A 25012-nucleotide genomic window follows, 5' to 3' on the forward strand; every position below is an offset into this window, starting at 1 on the left:
TTTGTGTGGCAGCAGGGAAGAAGCAGTCAGCCCTCCAGGTCTGGCAACACTTCTCACAAGAGAGAGTGTCCTCTTACCTGTGTGCAAAGAGTGCTTAGCAGAGAGGGAAACAAATAGCCACCATTAGTGTCTCTTTATTTTGTGTTGCAAATATAGAAGTATACACTTGTCCAGCTTTAAATTGCATAGCAGCAGGCATGTCATCTACTTATGTACAGTAGTCACCCAGAAAGGTAAGTTGGCAAGAAGTGCTGCCATGGTCAGAGGTAATGACAAATCAAAATGAAATTCAACTAAATGAAGAAGTCATGTGACAAGATGGGAAGATGTTAGTGATGTCATGCCTAAGGTCTCTGCATCAGATTGAAAAAGGTAGGCAGCCAGGAGGAGAGAGCGCAGCCATGTCTACAGGAGAAACTGTCTTGCAGAGCTCTGCAGCTCAAGGGTCTGAGGAAGTGTGGTCACTGGCTGACACAGCTGTGGAGATGCAAATACACTGGGGAAAACTATACTCCCAGCAGTAGCGTTTTCTTCTCTTTTGGGTAAGTAGGGGGAGGGTATTGGAGGTGGAATAAGTTACACTTGCAAAAGCCCATCACTATTTCATTAGACTCGCAAAGCTTTCTTAGTGCACACCTGCCCATTGGCAAATCAGTGGAGAACTTACCTCAGGAAAAGGGTTGACATGAGGGGGACACCTTAAATCTGTGCAGTTAAAAATTCTGTTTCTTTAAAGGGAAAATGAAGATACAAAACGCTTAAGTTGAGGAGAGAAAAGATAACAAAGAAATCAGAAGCAAGAATATCAACAAATGTGAAAAGAAAGCAGAGAAAGACAAATTGAAATTTGCATTATTATTTCATCTTTCGTTATTCAGTCCCCTCTTTAAAATGTAGGTATGAGGTTGTATGAAGCAACATAAAGTACTAATGCTGAGCCCAGAAATAAAAAACCCAATGATATACACACAAATCTAAAACCAAGTTGGTAACTTGTTAAAAGACAGACACCCATCAGGAAGAGCAATTTATAATAATCCTATAAATGGCTGATTCTCCAGTGGCGAAGTGTTGGAAGACTTTTCACATGGATTACAGGACTGAATTAATCCCAGATCTCCAGCTCATGCCATTCCTCTAGGAAACAAAATCAGGTTTTGGCTTTCAATTGCCTGAAAGCAACCTTGGACTGAAGGTTGTAGTACATGTCATTGCAATTGTTATTTTTCTTTTTAGATAATATGGTTTGGACAGCATGTAGCATTTCAGCATCACAACAGGAGCAATATTAGCATTATTTCCTCCAGGATATTAATTAAAAATCCATTGTCTCTGAGGGTTTTTAAAAAGCAGCTAAGAGATCAGATATGCACAGAAAAACTGTTACAGGTCAAAGATTCAAGGCAACTGTGCTGACAGAAGATCGTTTACCTTTAGTTCAATTTGAGGGAGTTAAGAGCTTATATAAAATTTAGGTTGCTAATGCAGATTCTTTTAAAATTCCCAGCTCTTTCTTTTAGTGCCCATTTGGTATGTGCAGCTCCACTTTCTGTCTTGTTACAAGGCACTGCATCTGGCTCCGTACATTGCTGAGCTACATGCTGTTGCAAACCAGCAAAGCATGTCTAGGAAATAATCACTACACACTCACTCTACTCTTAGGGTTGCCCTTCAACACCCCACTGTTGGTCACTCTTAGAGATAAGATACTGGGCAGGATGGAGCTTTATTCTGGCTCAGTGCAGCTTTGTCTATGCTCTTCCTGTGAATAAGTACCTTGACGCAGCTATTCAGTAAAAACAGGTATTTGTCCAAAGTGCTGGACTAAAGAACTTGTATTTTTTTTGATTTATAAAATGAAGGCCTAGCTGCAGCCAAGACTGCCTGTGGCATTGGTAATAGAACTGTGCTCTTCTCTCCCTTCACTTTTCAATGGCTTCCCTAGTTTTATCACTATCAGCCTTTCTAAATTCGTGAATTATGTTGAGGCAAGTGCTGTGTATGGGGAAAACAGTGGTAGCTCAAGCTGGGTAACCATATGGACAGCAGGGATCCTACCTGCTTCTCACTGGAATCTTAGGGTATTGTACAGTCATTTCCATGGGAAAAAATGAAGAACTGTCTTGTGCCTGCTACTTTATAAAAAGTCTGCAGGAAGAAAAGGTGGTATAGTTAGCTTCCCAGGGCTTCTGAACAAGTCAGCACTTCACTCCTCTCTTACCACCAACTTCCCACCTGTGCTAATGGCTAAAGAGAATTGAAAGCAGAGTCGTAATGGGCCTGCAAAAGCATGGTCATGACCACCAGTGCTTTGCCTAGGATAGAGCCTGTTACAAACATGGGTTGGAAACTGATTTGGCGTCACGTCCACTGCAGCTGGGCTAGGATCACTACACTCTGCTGTGGCCTTATCGTATACACAGGGAGGAAGGGGCTGCGTTGCTGACGCCCAGTCACAACTGTTGGGGAGTTTGATAGCTCACCTTTGGGGAAAAAACTAATGCATAAATAATAGGACTAACATAATCTGAAAGGTAAGGATGTTGAAGATAAATTGATGTTATTCCAGTTAGCTAAGAGTAGATGTATTTATTCTTGACCAGTGTGTTCCAGAGGTGGCCAGCCTGAAACATGACCAAAAATATTAGCCTCTGCAAGATGAAAGAATGAGAAAATTTCCTTCTAACTGGGCTTTCCTGCCTCATCTAACTGGGCTGTAGCAGCTCCTGGATCTACAATAGGACAGGCAATGAGCTAAACATGAGAGAAGCCAGCGAGCTAAAGCAAAGGTGAAATGGAAAGAAGGGCGTGAGGCAAGGGCAACCATCTCCCTTGGTCACTAAGTCCATCAGTCCCCACACCACTCCTGGAATTTGCCCACAGACAGCGGGACTCCTCTATTCTGACCATCTGTCATTTCACAACATGGATTTGGAATTATTTCCATACCATACAGGTCCATTGCTGAAAGGTAGCCATCAGCACCACTCAGGTCTGGAAATGACGGTGTATAAAACCATTCTAAAGCCAAAGGCCTACAACTATAGGAAGCTTGGGACAGACACAAAGTCAGCCCAACAAAGCATAAACCTGGGCTGAAGACGCATTTCACTCAAGATGGATTCAGACTTTTCACACTGTGCTGTTCTGCGCCACATCTCAGTAGTGTCCATTCCTGAATGACGTAGAGGACAGGAAGTCTGTGTGGTCAAAGCAAACCCTCTCCTGCCAGCCCACATCTTCAGACTGTACATGCAGCTGATCGCCAAGTGTGAAGCTTGTACCAGAGCACCTCTTCCCTCAGAAAGGAACCAGACAGAGTCTACAACTGACATCTCACCATACAACTTGATTACACATGAAGGCAGCATGTCATTTGCCACTGTAGGTTGGCAGTGCAACATTCAGGAGTGGGACAAGGACAAAATGCTGCTGAGACCGTTCAGGCTTAATCCAAATTATTTACTTTTTCAGCCTCCTTATTTTGCAGGCTTTAACCAGTAAACATCAGTTTAGACCCTAAGCAACAGAAGAAAGCCTTAGACGTGAGATTTCAAAACAAACAACCAGCTACCTTTACCAGCAAGTGTGTATGCTTGCAAGGTGAGAAGAAATGATTACCTGCTCAGGTGTGTAAAGCCAAGCCATGATTTTAGCTTTCTCAAATGGTTGAGCTATTCTACCTTCCTGTGTAAAGGGCACTGTAAGGTAGTGTTTGTATTAGGTTCCCTTCACTCTGCCCCTCCCTTGCATTACTTTGTTTCTACCTCAGAGGAGTAGGTATTAAACCCAAGAACTCCAGTGTGCCAAATGGTAGACAGTTACCCAAGAACCTCAGCTTAATGCTTACCAACATAGCACAGGAAATTACTGCTGAATATCAAAGTACTTACAAAAATGAAGTTCATCCCAAGTAAAGTCCGTTAAAAGATAAAGACAGTCCATTTCTGATCACGCCATGCACCCTTTCTTGAAAAACCACCTGTCCCTTCCACGCCAGGAGCTGTGAGGAAAGCGACACCATGAGGCAAGCAGCACATTTCCTTCACTATTCAAAGGGATACTGTCAGCTCCACCAACTATTTTTTTTAATAGTAAATTTGTTTTCCTCTTCATCGCTTGTTTTCAAAGCACATGCTCAGAGGAGCCTGGATTTTTTTTCATCCTTCCTACTGCTTCCAGTTTGAGCAGTAGCTTCGTTTTCATGTTTTTCCACAGGGCCTGCTAATAAAACAGATGCAAATGTGGCTGCTAGTTATTTACTTCCCTTACAGTGCATGAGCATCATTAGTAAGTCATCAGGACTGTAAAAAGCTCTTGGGAATGTAGCAGCCTTTGCAAGTTGGTTGCTGCTGGCACAGCATGTGTTTTTGGTTTCTTCAGTCAGAAAGAAGTGCAACCTGTGTTGGTCATTATTTCCATCCAAATGCTGCAGTTGGATGGTAGGTCCATTGCTTTTCACCTGAGCAGATTGAGAAGGAGTCCTTTCATTAAGTATTGTATTCTGAATCAGAGCAGCAATGCCACTGTTTTCCACCTCTAAGCTGGTTCAGTGGAACACATTTGATGGACAGAGATAGAAATGCAACTGTCTTTAACGATCTGGGGATCTGGCAGGTAGAAGGAGGAAGCAGAACATTGCTGATGTTGAAACGTCACCCATCTGAAGGAACTTAAATGGAGGAAGTGAAATAGGAAGCAGTCCTTCCAGACACACACATTCCCTGATCTTTGGAAGAACCGTTTCTGTTATACTGGAGTAACACTCAGGTCATCTGACAAAGACAGACCAGAGTCCCTCTCTCTTGATGTTTTCTCTGTTTTATAAAAAGGCTTTTCATCTCTATGCAGACTGGAGCTCCTTAGCACAGCTGCTCTGACCTCTGCCAAAGCTGATGCCTGGTGGTCAGTGCTATAGCACAGGTCATCATAAGCATAATTTACATTGCCACAGGGGAAAGTCTGGAGTTTCACCAGTTCAATCCCACTGATATCCAGGTGAGGGCAGTTGCTTCGACTGGGAGATGCTGGAGATGCCCGAGAGCTAGGAGAAGAACTGCAATTCCCATCAAAGCCTGAATCTTCCCGCTCTGGTGTTGCTTTGAGCTTGGAGCTGGGGCTCAAGTGACAGATGTTCTCTAGCACCCATGATCCATAGGTTGGGTTCCAAAGATTTTTTGTTTTGTTTTTAAGTCTGTGGGTTGGTGGATTGCTGAGCTCCAGCTTCTGGTTTGAGGTCTGCTGGAACCAGGACCCACTGTTGAAATCGCTGAGGCATGGCAGGCTGGGCCCTTGAGCAGTTCGGTTGCTCAGGTTCTCCACCAGTAGCTCTTGTGGACATTGTACAAGTTTGTGCCCAGCATGGTGGGAGTCCAGTGTTTTAGGCGTTGTCTGAGGTGTGAGAGAAGGGCTTACCAACAGGGGCACTATCCCACTGGAAATGTTTGGGCGCATGACCGTACTCCGTTCATCCTCTGGTGCAGGGCCACACTCCATGGGCAGCTCAGTGTTGATCACATCAGGGTCCTGAAAAAGAGAGACGAGAATCTGTTACACCCTGAGCACCTCCAGGGTGACTGTCACACCGGCATTTTAAGAGAAATAGCTATGAGAGCGAAAAAGCTTTTGGCAGAGGCTGACATCAGGTTTGGGCAATATTCCTGCACGTCGTACAAGGTGCTGTGTGCCATCCGGATATCACGTGCTGTTAGGACTTGCAAAAATGCTCTCTCATTTACGTGCTTCCTTTGAGCAGAGGCTGTGATTTATTGAAATCAGTGGCTAAGCTGGGGGTCACTAGTATGTAATTTCTCCCTCGGGAGGTTGGATCCAGGCCTGTAGCTGTAAAATGCTATCAGATGGTGAACTCACCATGCCATCTCATTCCCTCCACCCCCACTCCATACCAATTCAGCTGTGGCTTTCAAGCAACATTAGGCAAGGTCAGAATATGGACCTTGAAAGAGATTTGAAATACCTTTCCATCACAAAATGAAGGACAATTTGCTACTGAACAAGCTGAGAGCTGAAAGCATCCACTTGCACAGGAACAGTATAATCTCATTTTGGTTGGGCTGAAGATGGGAGAGTAAGGATGGATACTGGAAAACCCAAATGAAAAGAGCAGTTGAGCCAACAGCACCACCACAATTGGGAAAGTAATTAGATCAGTCTGTCAGGACTCTTCACTTGTTTTGGGCACTAAAGCTAGTGCCTTTGGATAGCTGGCATTCCATGGATACCAAAGATCAGTACCTGTGTGCAATACTTGATTCTTTCCAGGATGGTGGAGAAGTTTGGCCGATACTCTGGGCTGTGCTGCCAGCACTGTGTCATGATCCGGTATCTTAACATAAGTGTAAAAAAAAAAAAAAGTATCAATCAAGAAAGATAATTATGTAAAATGTGTTTCAGTATGAAGTGATCATGGGTCCAGAGGAACTGCACTTGGTACATGGCCCAAAGGAGGAGAGCAAAAGTGGCCATGTCATTTCTGCATCCTTGGATCCTGAGCCATTAGGGGACAACTACTTAAAGCAAATCCTATAGTGCTCTAAGCTGTATACAAGAAGCAGTGGTTCAAGAGACATTCAATAATACCCACCTAACACTGGGGGCAATCACCATTCCCTGACTAAACGTGTCTAGTTGCCTTTGTCTAACCTGTTTGATACCCACTATCCCTTGGCTTGTGGGAGTAAGGAAATACTTACACTGGTCCTGGACAGTTTTTTGGTGGATCCATTCTTCCTCCACTGGTGACAAATTCCAGCACTTCCTGATTGGTTTTGCAAGGGTAGGGCATGTAGCCTAGAGAGAAAATCTCCCAAAGCAGCACACCAAAGGACCTGTGTCAGAAACCAGCCAACAATACCAATTAGGTTTCATTTGTGCTCCACAAACCTGGCACGAAGCTGTGTAGGTAACACCACAGCAACAACCTTTCGAAGCTGCAGGCCAACCACAGTAATGTGCAATTAGTGTGATTATGAGTCAACTTTCATATAAAAAAAAGTCAGTCAAAACCTTTGCTCAAGCTCCAAAACTAGCTTTGCAGAGGTTTCAAAATATTTTAATAACTCTGAAGTTGTTCTTTCTGCTGCATTCGTTATTTCTAGAGCAGGAAATGCCAGAGCACCCTTTGCTATGTATGTTCTAACTGAAAAGAACTGTTAGATCTGGCATGGAGATTCCTACCTTACTGGTGAAGACTCGAGATGTTTGAATCAGTGTTTGCAAACAGGACACTCAAGAATAAAATCAAGTAAGAGACATGCAGTGAAACTGAAAGGCAGCAGCATTTATTTTTTGTCATGATACGGTTGCTCTCCTTTTTTACATCCACGGGTCAGTTAGGCAGTGCCACTGAAAATAATGTATGACTTAGACCCAGGAGAGTCAAGAGGGTTCTGCCAGGACTTCAGCAGGGTCAGAATTTTAAGAGTCACTATTTGCTGCAAAGGTGGAAGAAATTTCCAGTACACACATGTTACTTATAATAGCCTATAACAGGAACTGTAGCACTTTCCTTCAAAATATTTAGTACTGGCTGCTCACAGTTAGGCGCTGATAAGCAATCCCTTGTCTTCCGGCATCGCTAACAACTTCAGGAAACTGGGTCAGTGTGGCATTTAAGGGAATGCCTCAGTACAGTATATTGAAGAATCTACTGTACAGGGAGAGAGGCGTTCTTAAGCAACTGGAAAGCTTCCATTCCCCAGCACCTGTGCATGAATGTGCTACTGTTGAGGGGGTGCTTATTTTAAAGAAAGATCAAGTTACATGAGGAATTAATATATAAATATTGTTTCCTCAGCAACCAGCAAGGACTTCTGATTAAATCTGCTGTCATTTTATATACAACAGAAAAATATTATGCAAAAGAGTAACCCTGGGTGGTACAGAGAGAGTCATTTACAAGATACATAAGCAGGCCTCATCACTGATAGAAACTGAGGGCTCAGGGAAGTGTCTGGTGGTATTTGTCTGGCTTTTTAACTGAGACTTCTTGGGAATCTAAGCTGCTTTCTCTTTTCACTTCTTGATTGCCTTTACGTGATACTCTACATTTATGTATAGCGAATTTTTATTACCTCCATTTACATTAGATTTTTTAATTCTTATTCAGAATTCTTTAGCTGTGCTTCTACTGAATGCAGAGGGAAGACTTCTAATATTTTTCTGGGAAATTCTGACATTTTTTAAGGTTCCTGCTGAGCAGACATTTTTTTCTTGAGCAGTACATTTCTTGACCCTTATCACTGAGTAGCAGAAGTGATTAAACAACATTTGTTACCAGGTATCAGTCTTGGAGGTGAAAATGCCCTCTAGAAAAGCTTCTGGTGGCATCCACTTGACAGGAAGCATGGCTCTTCCTCCCTTGCGGTAGTAACTTGCTCTGGGAAAGATAAAATGCATGGAGAATGTCACACAGTCTCAAAGGGCTCAGATATGTAAAAGATCTTATCACCACAGCAACAGCAGCTGGGGACTGCATGCGGCAATGGGGGCCAAGTGGGAAAAAGGAAAAGTCATCAACACAAATAGTGCATTGAAGCAGTATTTCATACCCTCTTTGCAACTGGGATGGAAACTGAGCATGTTGTAGGTGCACAGCTGAAGACATCATATTTGCCGATGCTTAGCACAGGGTGCTGATGCAGCAAGTCTTCTTGACATCATAAACTGAGAATTATGGTCAGGTTTTTTTTAAATGTAAGATTATTTATGATCGACTAGCTAATAAATTTGCCTATGCTTGGTTTAGTGTCCACATGTGTTTGCAGTGTTCCCTGGGGCCCAGTCTGGAATAAACACAGTTGAAGTGTATTGGGTAGTAGGCATAGATGTGTTAATTTACAGTCTGTTAACTCCAGTTAGTTAACTGGTAATCAAATACAGACACGTAATGGACAGTTCCACTGCTTCAGACTCCATGAGACAGTTCAAACCGGTCAAAATCATACAGATTACTGAGTTATTCACAGGACTGAAATGGCCTTTCACTTACCTGTAAATATCCCTGGCCATCCCAAAATCACCAATCTTGGCTATTCGTCCTGCTCCAGTGCAGGTCAAAAGGCAATTCCTTGCAGCTATATCTCTTTAAAAAAAAAAAAAAAAATTAATTCTAATTCTAAACTCTTAAGTAGCTAAAGGAATAAAGAAAGAATATTAGACCCAGTCCTGCAAGTCTTAGTTGAGTCATCTTTACACAAATGAGAAGAGTCTTATTAAAAACAAGAAATAATGCCAGCTACATTATCATTTTTATTAACCACAATTCTTAAACTGCATTTACATTACATTTTCTACCCAGTGTTTTCCAAGCATTCCCCACTCCCATCTCCTTTCACTAAGGCAGAAAACAGGGTCAGTGTCAGACCAGGGACAGATCCAATCTCTTTTGCTTAAACCACATTATAAGATTTCTTTCTTGCTCTGTTTTTTTTAGAGTGGCATCTCAGCAGTGTTTCCATCAGTTACAGAAGTGATGCTATTGGGTAGCCTTAGTAAACTGCTTGAAAAGTCAATGTAGGACCGGATTCGGTAAACAGTTGCTTTGTTGCTTCTGGATATCTCCCATGGAACCAAGCAAAGCTACATATGGGAGCAGCCGTTTGCTGGGTGCAGGTTTAGCTTGTGACAAATGGCAGTGATGACTGCATGGCCGAGACTGAAGGATTTGTGTTCATTTTAAATACGGATTCTGAAAAGGAACTCATTAAAAATCACAGCACTGTGGGGGTCCTGTTGACTGCCAAGAAAAATGAGCTCCTTGAACAACTCATATGTTTCTTCCCACTGCCAGCCTTGAAAAATCCCTCAGGATTTGGAAATCAAGCTCAGCTTTCTCTTCCATCATCAGCTGTGACTCCTAGATGACAAGACCTGCCCTTAGTGACATCTCCACAACCCCACTACACTAGCTTTTCCCCCTAGGACACCTGTTATCTGTAATGATAACCTTCTTCCCTTCCTGACCCACTCTAAGTAATACTGACACGACTAACAAATACTAATACAGAACCTGAATGAAATTCCTTCTACTGATTTCCTGAGTTGTTGGCTAAAACAAAACGAGTCCATTCCCAGGTGGCTTATACTAGAGATCTTACAGTGCAAAAACTGACCCAGATTGTTTTTTCAAAGTGATACACTGCTGTTAAGAGAGTCAGGCACTAGTTTGTTCCATCTCTCTCCTGAAATGGAGATTGGTCTTGAGCAATAACAGCTCGCCTGTCCATTTGTTGACATAAATGTTAGAAGCTTTATGTGATGAATGCTGGGCTCAGTGACATATGATAAGAAAACCAGGGAACATCTACCTGACAGGAGAAATGAAAATTGGTTTTATAAAACACTCGTGGAGAAAATTTCTGTTGAGTTTCTTTCGGACTTCTTGTAGCACAAGCAAAAATTGGCCCTTATCATAAATTCAATAGATCAGGGTGGGTGGAGATTGATGAAGGATATTACTATTACAGTAAAGATTTTTAAAAAATAATGCTGTAGTGATTAACTCTGAAGTTTCCAATTAGAATACAGATCCTCTCATGCACTTATTGAGAGATCCAAGAGCCAAAACTTGTTGCATGCTCTTACTGCTCTTTTTTAATGACAGAAAACTCTAATCCTTTTTTCAAAGGAACTTATTTATTGTTCCAATATAAAGGAGAGTGAAAACTCTCTCAGATGCTCTAATCATAAAGCCGTAACATAGCCCATATCTCAGCCTCATGGCTTTTTGCTCCAATTGCTGCTTGCCACTTGTTTCCCTCAGTTTCTCCAGTCTCTACCCACTCTTGCCTAGCTCTGCCTCTTTGCTCTGTGCAATGTCATGCGTATGTACACGTGCTTGTGCGTGTGGGTGAATCAGTTGTCTACTTGCATAACTCCAGGCTGCACGTCGGTTTAGTTGGAGTCTGTGTGACCCTCCTGTGTGCAGGCCTCTCCTTTCCTTTACACACAGGGGCTGAACTCAGCATGGAGTTCGTACTCAGGAAGGAATTCAGTTGCACGCTATGCCTGGGAACATTATGAGCTGAAACAACTCTTAATCAGAAGCAAAGGAGTCCAATATCCAACTAGGAATTTTAAAAGGCTACCTATAATAACCTTTACCTCTTCTATAATATTTTATTCTTATTTGAAGCCTGCCATATCAACATTTTTTTGCTCTACAAAAGAGGAAAAAGAGGTGTGAACAGACAAATATGGGCTCCCCAAGACCACACAGCAGGTCAGCCGCTGAGCTGGGAAGGAAGCCTTAGACTTGTGTTTTTACCTCCTATTATCCCTGTTCTACCCTTCTCTAGTCAATGGCTCAAATATGACGGGCTGTCCTGTGCTGATGGGGTAGCGAAAACATTAAGTCAAGATAGGGAGATCAGAAAAGAGAGAAATGATACCTTATTGTCTTACAAGCTAACACAGAGTGACACTACCATCTAGTGGACTACAGGGCTAATCTCAAATGTGTCTACATTGTAGGCACCTGAAAATTAACACTTGAAAATGGTTACTGCAAACAGAAGATTCCTTTCTCCCCAGCAGTGCAAAGAGCAGTGCAGAGCCTAACTCCTATCAAAAACCAGTGAGACTAGCCTGGACATCTAAGCCCAAGCCTGTATTGGTAGAGGAAATCTCTGTCTCCCCCCCTGAAGATTAGTTCTGTCTAATCCACTGCAAATAGAAACTGTGTGAGCTTCACGCACCTTGACATACATTCAGAAGGGACTGTTTCTCCTCACCTGTGGATGAAATGATTCTCTTCCAGATATTTACAGCCGCAGGCAATATCCCTAGCTATGTTCAGCAGGTCCTGCATTGTTAGTGTGGATGGTTGATTCTGGAAAAGGACACACAGAAAATGGTAAGGGAAGAATAGTGGAGTAGAAGAATATAGTTCAGGCAGGGGATAATCAGAGAGGGGCAGAAGAAGGGAAAGGGAGAGACATACATACAGGATGGGGGAAGGGTTAAATGAGTCAGGAGCAAAGAGGAACATAAGCAGATCAAAGTAAAGAGTTAGAAAATAAGTAAACTCTTATTTAAGCCAAAAAACTTTCAGAAGATTTCACTTCTCCAGAGCACAGCGCATGAGTGCAACCTGGTGAGAGATTTATGGCCTGGCCTGAATAGCCTAGTAAAGGGGGGTGGGAGAGAACTATTCCCTACTGGTGTTGGACTTTGTGAAATCAAAAGACAAGCAGGTTTAAAAGGTGAGATGGGAGAGAAAAAACCCCATCCACTTTTAAAGAGTGAGTTAATAAATTATCAACAGAAATTAGCACATGAACTCAGAGAGAGAGCAAAGATGCACGAGTGCACATCTCTGCACCAGCAGTCAGCATTTATCAACTTATCCATTCTTGTGGAAGGACAGAGATTACCCTCAGGAGCAGTATGCAAAAAAGAGATGCTTTACCACAGGACTCCGGGACTGGTACTAGCCCTTCACCATCTGCACTTCCCTAACTAAGAACAATAAAGAAGTCTTTCTCCAGGAGCCCTGCTTATTTTCATCCCATCATTTATTTCCCCATAGGGAAACTTCCTTGGTGTCTCTCCCGGAACTTCTGTATTGCTCTCAGGAAGGGTAGTGAGAAATTACTACATTGCTGATCAAAAGCCTGAGAGCGATTAAACAAATTTTTCTTTTTAACGCTGCTTTTGTTTTTGGATGCTGTTATTGCTGTAATTTCTCATGCTTAAACCACATAACATACACTACAGCCATTGAGCACTATTTTTATTGGCCAGGCAAATTATTGTACAAAGCTCTTGGACATCTGCCAGGAAGAATTATTATAGTTATAAAGTGGGCATTTCTGGAGAGGAAATGAAGAGCAAGGAGGAGAAATAGAACCACAGACTTCCAGACCTTATCTCTGTTCTGGGATCCCTCTGTCAGAACACTGTGACGGACATGCATTTTCTCTGCAGCCAGAGAAACTTGTTGTGAAATACATTAATGATGGGGCTACTTCTATCTTCAGGAAAGGTGTACAGGGACACTTTTTTGAGTACTAAGGGGACTTGAACTACTGTATTTGCTATATGCTAGCATACCAACTAACATAGCAGCTGGTTTGTTTTCACGATATTTAAAAGATAACTGTTCTTTACATTACAACTATATATAATATTCAAATAAGAGTATTTATTATATTCTGCTGCCCACAGACTTTATTTACTCACAGAAATTGCACCACTTTCACTATAAATGCCAAAAATAAAGATATACAAACTCTTCCATCTGGGTGCTATTATACCACTGTAAGTGCATTTAATTAGTATATATACTCCTGTATGAGAAAGAGATTAAGCTTGATCTTTCAACAACATGTTAATACCAGCATAGGAGTATACACACATGAAGCTATATTGTCATAACTATTTGGGGTGTATGTGTGTGTGGAGGAGAAGCTCTGAAACTGCACCGTGTGGTGTAGGAGTACATCAGGCACTAGTCAGCCTCCTCCTGCCCCTGTAGGCAGCCAGCATAGGCACCTCAATACAACAAGAAATAATGTAGAATCAGGCCTAACTCTTCTTTTTTTTTTTTTTTTGAAGTGTCCACTCAAGCAGAGATACATACTTATTTAACAGAGGTGCCCAGGACCACACTGTTAAGAAGCAAGAACACATATCTGGAATCAGCTATTCGTTATAAGAACACTGAAACTAATTAATTCCAAATATTCACTGTACTTGGTTGGCATCAATATAGTACTAGAAATCAGAGATAATTTGCAAAAACCCTCATGACAGCTTTTTATAAAGGTGGGGTTTTTTAAACAGAAATATTTGACTTGATAATTTCATTTGCATTGATTTAAATCCCTGTCACAGTGCTACATACAGGCTCAGCTCTTCAACTAGTATAAATTTGTGCATCTCCATATGGTGCTGATGCACACCTGCTGAGAACTTAGTGCTACAAATTCCCATTACTGCATATCAGTGTTATAACTTGAGCTCTTCACACACCATCACAGTGCACAGAAAACAAGGCAGACATTGAGGAAAGAAAGCCCCTTAATTTGTAGTCCAGTTGACAGAGAACTCTGGAATGGCAGGACAGGATTTTACTCTTTCCTCCTTAGTTACTAATAGACTGGAGTTCTGGCACTGCTTTCATTTTCTCTCACTGACATCTGCTTACGTCAAGCAAACAGATGTATGTATCCAGAAGTTTGTAGCAGCTGGGACACATACACAGCCCTGCTTGGCTTCAGTGCCTTTATCCAATTCATAAAAATAATAAAAACGGTCATACTAAAATCAACCACAAGCCTAGCAGGGAAGTTATCTCACCACTCTGGGTCGATTCTGCCGAAGAAAGCTCTTCATATCTCCTCCAGCCATGAGCTCAAGCAGAATGAAGCGAGGCAGAGTCTGCAGGCTAACACCGATGCACTGCACGATATTTTGGTGATTGAACTTACTGAAAGCCAAAATCACAGCAACATGCAAGAGAAATACAGCATTAGTACCTGGCCAGCATCCATCACACTCACTGTGCCTTGAGCTTTGACAACTTGGATTGAAGCAAATCCTGATGCAGTGCAAGTTACCAAACAAATTCCTACTTCAGCCATATCAAAATGTCTTTCTGATTATGATAGCCCCAAGATCACGGTTATGCCTGGCTTTGCCCATGAAAAGCTTTCAACAGAAGGTATGAAAAGCTGAAAGTAAAGCAGAGCCTTCTGCCTGTGAAGAGAGAACTTAATGGACACACTAACTGAAAGATGGGGGTGATGTGAGAGGGAAAAGAAAGCTAAGCACTTCAAATATGCAAATATTATTGGCATTTGTGAAACAAAATCCTGACCGGTGGGGATTTTAATTGAGCATTGGTTATTTTAAATATACTGCTGTCTAGTTTGGTGGACTCAGTTCAGTATCCAGTCTGCCAAAGAGGGACTCGGCTAATACCTACTGCAGCAGCTGCTTATGTGATGGCTTTCCACCTCTTACAAAAGAAAGCTGAGACTGTCAAGAAGCTCAGTAAGACTCAGTCATTAGAAAGCAGCATCTTCCCTTGGATAGTGATTACCTGGATAATACAGGAACTTAAAATGGAAAGGAAGTTGGGGAAGAGAAAGAGTCATGTGCTACTAAGCGAATCAAAGCACTCTGTAATTGATTGAAACTGCTCTTTAAAAAAACGTACATCAGTGTTACCTCCTGTTCAGCTGCCAAAGTTCTTGCAGACTTTAGCAAGTAGCACTATGTCATGAGATTCATGCTTTAATAGCAGAAAAACAGCATCTAGGTATGAGTTGGGCCAGACAATGAGAAGAGGAACGTCACGTTGCACAAATTAAAAATGCATAAATTCTGATCACTTACAATCAACCCTGACTATACTACTATTTTAAAGTCACCCTTGACTATACTATTGTTTTAAGGTTATGGATTTGGGTTAATGAAGTAAATTCATCTCAAAGTACAGGTGGTAATAGGAATGGCTGGCTGTTATCTTTTCCAGGCAGGTTTTATAGATCTCATAGTTCACCGTCAGAAGGTCATGCAGATGAGACCTTATAAAGGTTCTGTCAAGCTTGCAAAGACATCAAAAGCCAGAACATGTCTAAGAGAAGTGGCCACACTGGGAGAAGGGCTGTGTTCTATCTGTGCAAGCTACACACTCAGAGCCATATTCACTACCTTATCCCTGCAGAGGTTTCAGAGTGTCTCGCTCAGCTATTTTTGTGCAAAGAAAGGGTAAAAGCCCAGGACCTTCACTGCAAAGAGCACTTACTTATGGCAAACAGTTCTACAGACAGGAAAAGCAAAAAGGCTGCACGTATGCTTAGCTACTGACTGAAAGCCACAACGGGAAAAGCTTTTCACATTTTCTCCTTCTTCAGTTGCCAAGCCTGCTCTTAGCAAAACTCTTACTTCTATTTGCAAGAGATAATATAGTTTAAGCCCTAGCATCCAAGCCTAAAAACTTACCTCCCTGGCACACAGCCTGTGTTGTACCACCTTGGTACTGGTCTTGCAGAGGCTGAACTTCTGAGTCACTGCACAGGTGGCTCTAATCTTTAGCTTTCCTATTGCTTTCCATTTCATCATTGAAAATTTGTTTTAGCAAGGGCTTCAGGACATGATTTATACTTAGTAAAAGGGTAATGGGATTCTTTGAAAAGGAAAACATTTCAAGCGCAGAACATGTTTGTACAAAAATGTTGTGCCTTTTTACTCCTCTGAACATGACCAGCAGAATCGACCAACAGAAATTTTTGTTACGATGTTGTACTGGTTTTGGCTGGGACAGAGTTAATTTTCTTCACAGTAGCTAGTATGGTGCTATGTTTTGGATCTGTGATCAAAACAGTGTTGATAACACATTGATATTTTAGTTATTGCTGAGCAGTGCTTACACAGTGTTAAGGCTTTTCACACTGCCCCGCCAGCGAATAGGCTGGGGGTACACAAGAAGCTAGGAGGGGACACAGCTGGGACAGCTGACCCCAACTGACCAAAGGGATATCCCATACCATATGACATCGTGCTCAGCAATAAAAGCTGGGGGAAGAAGGAGGAAGGGGGCGTCATTCAGAGTTTGGCATTTGTCTTCCCAAGTAACTGTTATGAATGATGAAGCCCTGCTTTCCTGGAAATGGCTAAACACCTGCCTACCAATGGGAAGTAGTGAATGAATTCTTTATGTTGCTTTGCTTGCACATGCAGCTTTTGCTTGACCTATTACGCTGTTTTTATCTCAACCCATGAGTTTTCTTGCCCTTCTGATTCTCTTCCCCATCCCACTGCTGTGTGGGGCTCAGTTGCTTACTGGCATTAAACCACTACAGATGTGCAACAAAAGAACCTCAAGTTGCCTTGTTTGAAATGAACAGGTAGCTGAAACCAGTAACTCATATGCTACTAAAATGCCATCTGGTGAAAAATAAGGCTGGATTTCTTTTCTGAACCCAAGCAAGTGGATAAATTATTCTTATTACCTGCATTACTCTTTTTCCCCCTGCCCACCATCAGTATAAAAACCTTAAACTATACCTGATAATCAATGCTTCCATCAGGAAATCCATCTCATCCTGCTCAGAGCAGACTTCCGGCAGTGTCTGTTAAGAGGTAGACAGCGAGGACCATCCCACCAAAGAATTGAGAACATTCAGGTGACCACCAAAGGAAAAAGGAAAAAAAAAAGACAAGGATGAGCATGTAACATGTGAATGACTTCAGGAACCTACAAGGAGGGGCTCATCTTTTCAGTGCCCAGTTTATTGGACTGCATGTGACCCATTTGGTATTTAAAGTTAGAACAGGAAACTGGTGACCTACTTGGAGATTTTTTTGTGCACATTTAACTATATGCAGTGTTCTGGAGCAAAATAGCTTCAGGTACGCATCAAGAAATGCATTAGGTGGGGAATTACAGACCTAGTAAGCACTTTAAAATGACAGGTGTTAATTTATTCTCCCTTTTCTATATGTCCACATTGCAGCACATGCTTCCATGTCATATGACACATACAGCCACATGATTTAAATAATTGTGTCACGTGGCCTTATAGCTTTCTCTCCTGCCAGAAGATTTGGACAGCGTCTGTCACTGATGAACATGAACTGAGAGCACAGGCAGCAGTAGAAGCAGCGCCTGCTACTGTGCCCACTGTTTTAACATTACAGGATGGTTTGGCCACAGCTGTGTGTAGTGCCCACTGCCAAACTGCCCGCAGAGAGGTGGGACGTTTGCTGCTCAGTGTGGTGAGGCTGGCATGGAAACAGTTCTTGTCATCAGTAGTGTGGGCTACAGAAGACAGGGTTGCATTTTACTATCTGAAATAAGTGATTGCTTCACAGAGGACAGTGCAGATGATCTATTAAATTGGTGGACTACCCACAAACAATATGTGGAGTATGTTGCAAATATATTTTTTTATTTATTCCCATTCTGCACCTGCTTCTTCTGCAAAGTCAGATCAAGACTGATACACTCCATCATGAACCAAGGTGAGCATGGTCACAGCTTGGGCCCCATGGATACTCTACGAGTTTCCAGCTGGGAAGAAGAGCAGCCTTTTGGTGATGTTCAGGGTGTCACTTTACAGGGAACTGGGTGAACAAGTGGGCAGGTGGGCAGACAGGGCGCTAACAAGTAGCCATCGTTGCTGAGACTTTCAAAACCGGTGACATCCTCAGTGGATTATCACAACTGAACAACATGCCCATCTACTTCTGTTTGCCACTGTGCTGTGGTGCTTCCTCCAATCTGGTCAGTGAAACTGGGCTGGGCAGTTACAACTGCTTGCTAGTGTCTCTTCTGGGTTTTCATGCACATTCGTTCAGTGCACAGGGAAGTTCATAACTAAATGCCATAATGCATGATCCTTTCACTTTTTTTTTTTAAAGAGGGTTTTGAAAGACAGGACAAATAACAATAGAACTTCTTTTTATTAATGAAGGCTACATTTTGGGCTGAACTCATAGAAGTAGATTTGGTTCTCTGAGTCACAAGCTTATAAAAGAACAAAAGCAGGCTATAAGCATCCTTAACTTCAGGGCTGAGTAACTGACAAATCCTGAGGCAACAGCAGTAATTTCACAGAAAACCAGCCTGTTATCTCTTGCCATTAATGACATGGAAATTAGCATGATATCACAATATATATTCACAGCAGCATATTTAACACTGTGCAATAATAAGAGACTACCTGAAAGTTTCACATATGGTAGACAAACACTACTCTCAGTATAAAGGAAATGTAACTGAGAAACAATACAAATTTTTAAATAAGGTAATGTCATGTGAAAAACTTAGGAGAAAGCACTGAAAACCACTGAAATGCAGAAGTAATAGTATATAAGCATTACTATAAATGCTTACTGTTTGCTGTCACATAAATGCTTCATACTAATATTTGCTAGAGCTTTCTTTTCTTTACATAAGATTTAGAAATCCCCATCTAGTCTGCAATGTCCCCAAAATGTCTGTTTGTTGCTATTTTTTTCCCTTTAAGTTTCTTTTTTTCTTGGCTACTCAGATCTATAAATCATTGTGGCAGAAAAGCCATTGTGGCAGATTCTCTGCTGGGGTGAACTGATGGTTCTGTGTTGATTTCAAGGGAGCTATATTTATTTATGTTGATAGAGAATTTCTTATTTTAACTAACCATATTGTGCAGTCTCCAGGTGACTAATTCACACAACTTCCCATCTGAGGGCACTGATTCTCTCTCTCCTGAGCAACAAGAATGGAGCTTACAAAACAGATTGCCCTTTTTAGATTCTCCTCCTAGTCAGACCACAACTTACAGCCATTAGGCATGCAGCAAACAAGACAGATGCTTTACTTTCAACCTGCTGCTAGTGCCATACAGCTTAAAAATCAAAGTTTATAATTCCCGGATGCAGCAATGTGTGGAAACCTGCATCACACACATGTATGTGGCATTATGCATGTGATGAATGTGAATCTCCAACTAGAATAGTAATAAGATACTATGGCTCTTATGGGTAATTATTGTTGTATAAGAAATTTGTGGGTACTGACCTTGATAGCCACTTGAAGAGGGTTGGGATCCCCTGCAATGCCTACCACGGTTCCCTCATAAACCTCACCAAATGCACCATGTCCTAGTGCCCTGGAAGGAAAAAAGAGAGAGAACAGATGTTACTATGCCCCTGGATCCAGCGTTGGCCGAGCTCTTCTCTTCATCCAGTCCAAGAATAGGAATAGAACCTGCTCTAAGAGATGGAATCAACAGCAGAGTTTTGTTTTCATCTCAAAGCTTCTGAAAATAACTTCTCAGTATTTTCTGTCACTGTCACTAAAGCAGGGAGGTTCTATCCTTAATGGTTCTGAACAAATAGAGCAGCCTGCTCAATCCTAGGGCCCTGTCACCAAGTATGGCTATGGCAATAGCAAGGCAAGAAAGAACTGCAGAACAACAGAATAAGGCAGCTGCAAGCTAATGTCTTCAGGAGATGGTATAAGACAGCACATAAGAATGATCAAGTTTTTCCTTCTAAAGTTTACATAACTTTGATCAATATCATCTGGATGGTATGGAGCCGAAGAGCAACCTAGCATGTATTTTCTTGTGACAGGAAATTTCCTTGTGACAGGAAATGCTGAAAAAGAAATACTGCTATAGATTTGGAAGGGAGTTACTGCCAGGTGGCAAGTGTAATCCAGGACATCATATAAAAACACAGAGGTGAAATACCCTATGCTGTGTGTGGGAACATGGAACAGGAGACTCATGAACTTATACTTCTGCTTGAGAACTTTATGGAATGAAAGTACCTTAGAGAACATAATAAGTGTCTCATCTATTGTATTTTGGCTGGCTTGGACTAGGTGCTTTCCAGTTAGTCAGACAAGTGGCCCTTGTTTTCTTGTCTTGGATACTTGATGATGAGTAAAACAAGCATGTAAGCCCTACCTCTGCCTTTGCTTCTGGCTGCCTTTCCTCTCCTGTGCCAGAGAGCAACCCCTGCAGCAAGCCTTACCGAAGCAGAGAGATGTTCTTCCGTGGGATCTCCTTCAGCTCGCTCAGAGTGGCAGCTTTCCCTGCAAAGCAGTAGTTGGGGTTGTAATCTGTCATGATGGCTGATGTGCGTATTTTGCTCAGTTTATATTCTGGGCTCTGCAGTCGTGCTCTGGCTCCTTCCAGCTGCTGCTTCTTAAGGTGATAAACTGTGGGTGAGGAGGCAAATAAGAATGCACAAACAAGATCAATACCTGGAGAGAAAAGATAACGCTGGCCACACAGAACAGAAAGAAACCAACTCCATAATTATAAGTGCTCAAGAAACATCTTTAGCTCGCCAGTATCACGCTCTTCTCCATGCTCTGTAGTGATTTAATACTGGATATGCAAACAGTCTTATTCCTGCAGAGTCCTAATCACCTGGGAGCAACTTAGGTTTCCTCTTCTTGTTTGTACATCGACTAAGGAAAGGGTGCTCCACAAGACATCTTGCTGGCATTGAGTTCCATCTCCCTGAATGAATTATATGTTTAATTACAGACTGTGACTTCAGCCTATATAGCAGTGGCTGCTAAAGAAATGCCTGCTAAGAGGGCTTTCCAAGCTCTTCTCTCTGTAGTAAATACCAGAACAGAGCAGTCCTTACCCTTTGGGACGATGCTTGGGCCCAACTGTGGGGTGGTGCTGTTTTCTATCACTTCTTTCTCCCTGTCCCTCTGATCCACTTGGGAGACCACAACACTCTGGCTCCAAATATTAAAAGTAGTGGCATGTGGTTGGGTGGTCTCCTTTTGTCTAATTTAACTCGGAAAAGCCAAGTCAAAGGGTGATAAGGAGTAAGTGTTTCTTACTGATAGATAGGCTGCCACAAGTGAGGATCATTCCAAGCACAACAATCACAGACACCACAGCTAGGAGGAGTGGGAGAGGCAGGTGTCCCTCTGGGATAGGACCCTGGGGCACTGGAAAAAGAAAAATAGAGGTGCATTAATCAGAAAGCAACCAGAGCTGCTGTAAAGCATCCCTCTGAAGGTTGCTCCTATTTCAGAAAACAATACAGAGATCATGGCCAGACCATCTTACAAAGATTACAGCAAATCCCTCTACAGCCCTGGAGGCTGAAAAAATACCTAAATAATTTTAAAAATGTTGTGAAGACAGAAAACTAACTGATAAAACACAGATTTCTTATCCATTCTTCAGTTTTTTATAAATGGGTAACATCACTGCTCACAAGTTGAAACTCTCTACAGTCTTGATGCTTTGGAGTTCCAAGAGACTGTGTCAAGAAATAACAGTGAATACCAGGCATCAGCTGAACAGGCACAGTGGGAAACTGCTGTGGAAGCAAGTAATTTGTGGCTTAAATAACTCAGCCGTAGGTGGTATGTTATACCGGAGAGGTATTTACGCTTAAGTATCTGATACACTGTGCCCATTCAGGAAATTTACACTGTGTCTCTTTACAGATACTTTACCTTCTATCTAATCCAAACCTGCATGTTGGAGACGGTGACAGAGATGCAGCTCAGCATGTAAGGAAAGGACATCAGGAATTTTCAGTCGTATGTTTGACTGACATTTCTCATAACACTGTGTTCACTGGAGTCACTAGCTGTAACTTGGAGAAGTGACCATCAAAAAAGCCAGGAGGAGAGACAATACAAAGAATACAGACGTTATGCAATGAGGATAAAACTTCTTATCTTACCAGTGCAGGTGACATTGTCACTGGCTAGCACAGCCCCCATCTCACATTGGCAGACTGGCAGGTTGGTGTCAGGGTCCCGCTTACAGTTGTCCGAGTGGCAGTGACTGCAGTTAAGATAGATCTGAACCTCCACCTCACCATGACTCTCCATGGCTGAACAAGGAATCAGACACAACAGGTGGGCTTAGTTCAGTTTTTCCCATCTTGTTCCGGTAAGGGAAAAAAAAAAAGCAAAACCCAGCAGGCACCTACAACTTCTCTCCTTCTCTGCAGGAGAGCAGGTAGTCCCACACAATGCAGGCACATCAGAAACCTGATTGAGGGCCAGGAGGGAAGAAGGTATTGGGTCTCTCAAGCAAACAGAGAGGTCTTGAAGTAAATTAACCTGGAAATGTCTGGGACTGAGGACGTGCAGTTGAATCTGATGACTGGTGTCTCTCCTGGCTTAGAGATTGAGAGGAAAAAGGTCCCAGAGCACTATAGAAATATTTAAAGAAATGACCACAGCTAAAGATCTGACCTGCAGAGTGAAATATGCCTGAAGGAAATGCATAAAAAGCAAAGACAGGAGGAGAGGGAGCAGGAAAGAGGAAATAGAGAGGAAGAAGGAAAAAGAAGGAAGAAAAGAACTAAGAGGAATAAGAAGTATATTGTACCTGCCAGGGGATGCAAGAAGATCTCTCCAATGGGGTTCACAAAAGAGATGCCATCCTGCCCACCAGCTGTGATATCATCATTATCAGAGGCATGCCCCCCTGGGGAAAGAAGAGTATGGCTAGCTGATCAGTGCTGCATGCTGCAAAAAATATGATGCCTCTGAAGTGTTGCATTCATTCCTGGCTCTTATCACCTGGGGTCACTCTGCAACCTTCCAGTGATATTAATATGTGTAATGTCCTTGACGGATAAATGCTCACTTGACCCAGCCAGTACCAACGTTAGTGAAGTGACTTATTCCAATGTAGGTTTCTCAGTTCAGCAAGGTAAAAATATATTTGCTTTAAACAGAAATAAGAAATGGAACATTTTCCCTGGGCAACTTGGGAACGAATGAAGGGGTGATTCAGCACACCTTGCAAATACTAAATCACGTAGGAACACTTCTATGACCTTGATTTCCCCAATTAAAAAGAGATGACAAAGGGTAGGGCGGGTTTCATACTGTTCAGCTTGAAGTATCTGTTAACCACGTTCTATAGCAGTGTACCTCTGCACTAAGAGCGCTAGCACTTAACTGCAGGTGCTCCGAAGGGTACAAAATTAGACGTCATGACTATTCCTCCAGCAGACTTACCTCTGTAGCCTCCGCCTCCTCCACCAGAAGTACAAGCTCCTCCTCCCCCACCAAAGCCACCGGAGGTGGCCCACTGGAGCTTGGCTAGTGCTTGGGGACAAGCTTGACCCCCCTCTCCACCTTCCAGAAGGGACTTCCCAGCCTGAGGAAGCAGACTCTCATCTTGCCAGCCACCTCCTCCACCTTCAGTCAGAGAGCGAGAAAAAAAAACAAGAACAGGTGAGGGAAGCACAAGCAGAGGAAAGTAGGAGACATACTGTAGAGAGACAGAGATTGGCCTTTATTAATTTCTTAAGTGCCTGCATTCAAGTTAACTCTTTCTTTAAGGTTAAGAGAATATACAGACAAGCTCCTTGTTGCCATGGATAATAACAAAGTGGAAATCTAATGCACAACCTGTGGTATGTGCTGCATAACCAGCACCTTAGCACCAATTTCTAGTGACATTAGGGAAATAAGCAGCCCACCACTCCCCTTTGGGATAACTGGTTAGGGCTTTCAGCCATGTGAGATGCTGAGTTCCCCTGGGAAATAAAAATAAACTGGATTTCCTCATCTCCCTCTAGTGGCCCCTCTATAAGGCTATTATAGCAGGAGATGGAGAACCACTGGATTTTTTTGTCTCTTAGGAATGGAGTCTAGGCACAGCTGTTACAAGATTATAAATAAGCTTCCATTTCTGGTCTAATTCCCATAATATAATTCTTGTTGTTAGGGTTTCAGGGTAGTAACAGGGAAAAAGTCTTCTCTTCAAAGGCCATTGTTACAGTGTGGAGGAGTGGGCACCATCCCCCAAACATCATTTTCACTGAGTCATTTCATAGAAGAGAGGAGTCCTCCTGTGGAATAGCCTCTACTTGAACACTCATCACCTGTCCTATGCAGTCTCTTTTATCTGGTAACACACCATATAAGAAGACATCTGTTATAGACTACCAGCATATTTCTAACAACTACTGCCACAGAAAAATTCCAAAAGATCAAAAAGAAGACCCTCACTTAGGGCCTACAGGACAATGTGTGTATTCAGCCATCTGATTCAGACCTTGTGTGGTTTTAGTGTCTGACCTGCTGCCCCAGTCCTCCCACTGACTCCAGGTACTGCAGTGCTGTTCTCAAATTGCTCCAGGGGTATGTCATCCAGGGAGCTGTCCTGAGCCTTCAGGTAGGCTTTTCCTCCTCCTCCTGCTGCGATGAGCAAAGGTTCGAAAATCCCATCCTTCTGCTGGAAAACCCCCCATCAAACATCAGAAAAACTTCACATCCCTTGGATACGTGAACTCACATAGACTCATCAAAAAGCCTGAAAGCATCCCAAAGAAGAGTGGCCCAAGGCCAGGGCAACGCTACTGATTGTTTCCTAAGTTCATTACAAAAATGTTTTACATCTTGTTCCTGTGTACAAAAGTAACTGTTTAACTGAACACCAAGGTTTTGGGATTATTTTTTTTTTTTTAGAACTGCTGCCAGTATTAAAGTGGGATCCTGGTGTGATTCCCAGACCCGAGCTGTCAAGAACTGAGGAACCAG

At 42.4% G+C, this 25012-nt stretch overlaps 1 protein-coding gene across 1 annotated transcript in view; it reads right to left on the reverse strand.

Annotated features, from left to right (window-relative positions):
* Positions 1 to 4749: 4749 nt before the first annotated feature.
* The window catches only part of LTK (leukocyte receptor tyrosine kinase), a 56219-nt gene continuing 35956 nt past the window's right edge, over positions 4750 to 25012 (reverse strand). The window contains exons 15-29 of the mRNA XM_050897058.1: positions 24551 to 24707; positions 23483 to 23665; positions 22845 to 22943; positions 22189 to 22341; positions 21329 to 21439; positions 20497 to 20683; positions 19535 to 19625; positions 17038 to 17102; positions 14323 to 14452; positions 11754 to 11851; positions 9011 to 9103; positions 8297 to 8398; positions 6714 to 6848; positions 6256 to 6346; positions 4750 to 5526 (exon numbers count right to left, since the gene is read on the reverse strand). Of these exons, the coding sequence (XP_050753015.1) occupies positions 4750 to 5526; positions 6256 to 6346; positions 6714 to 6848; positions 8297 to 8398; positions 9011 to 9103; positions 11754 to 11851; positions 14323 to 14452; positions 17038 to 17102; positions 19535 to 19625; positions 20497 to 20683; positions 21329 to 21439; positions 22189 to 22341; positions 22845 to 22943; positions 23483 to 23665; positions 24551 to 24707 (2472 nt within the window). The remainder of the gene's footprint in view (positions 5527 to 6255; positions 6347 to 6713; positions 6849 to 8296; positions 8399 to 9010; positions 9104 to 11753; positions 11852 to 14322; positions 14453 to 17037; positions 17103 to 19534; positions 19626 to 20496; positions 20684 to 21328; positions 21440 to 22188; positions 22342 to 22844; positions 22944 to 23482; positions 23666 to 24550; positions 24708 to 25012) is intronic.

Source organism: Gymnogyps californianus, chromosome 5, assembly GCF_018139145.2.
Source record: "Gymnogyps californianus isolate 813 chromosome 5, ASM1813914v2, whole genome shotgun sequence".
Taxonomy (NCBI): Eukaryota; Metazoa; Chordata; class Aves; order Accipitriformes; family Cathartidae; genus Gymnogyps; species Gymnogyps californianus.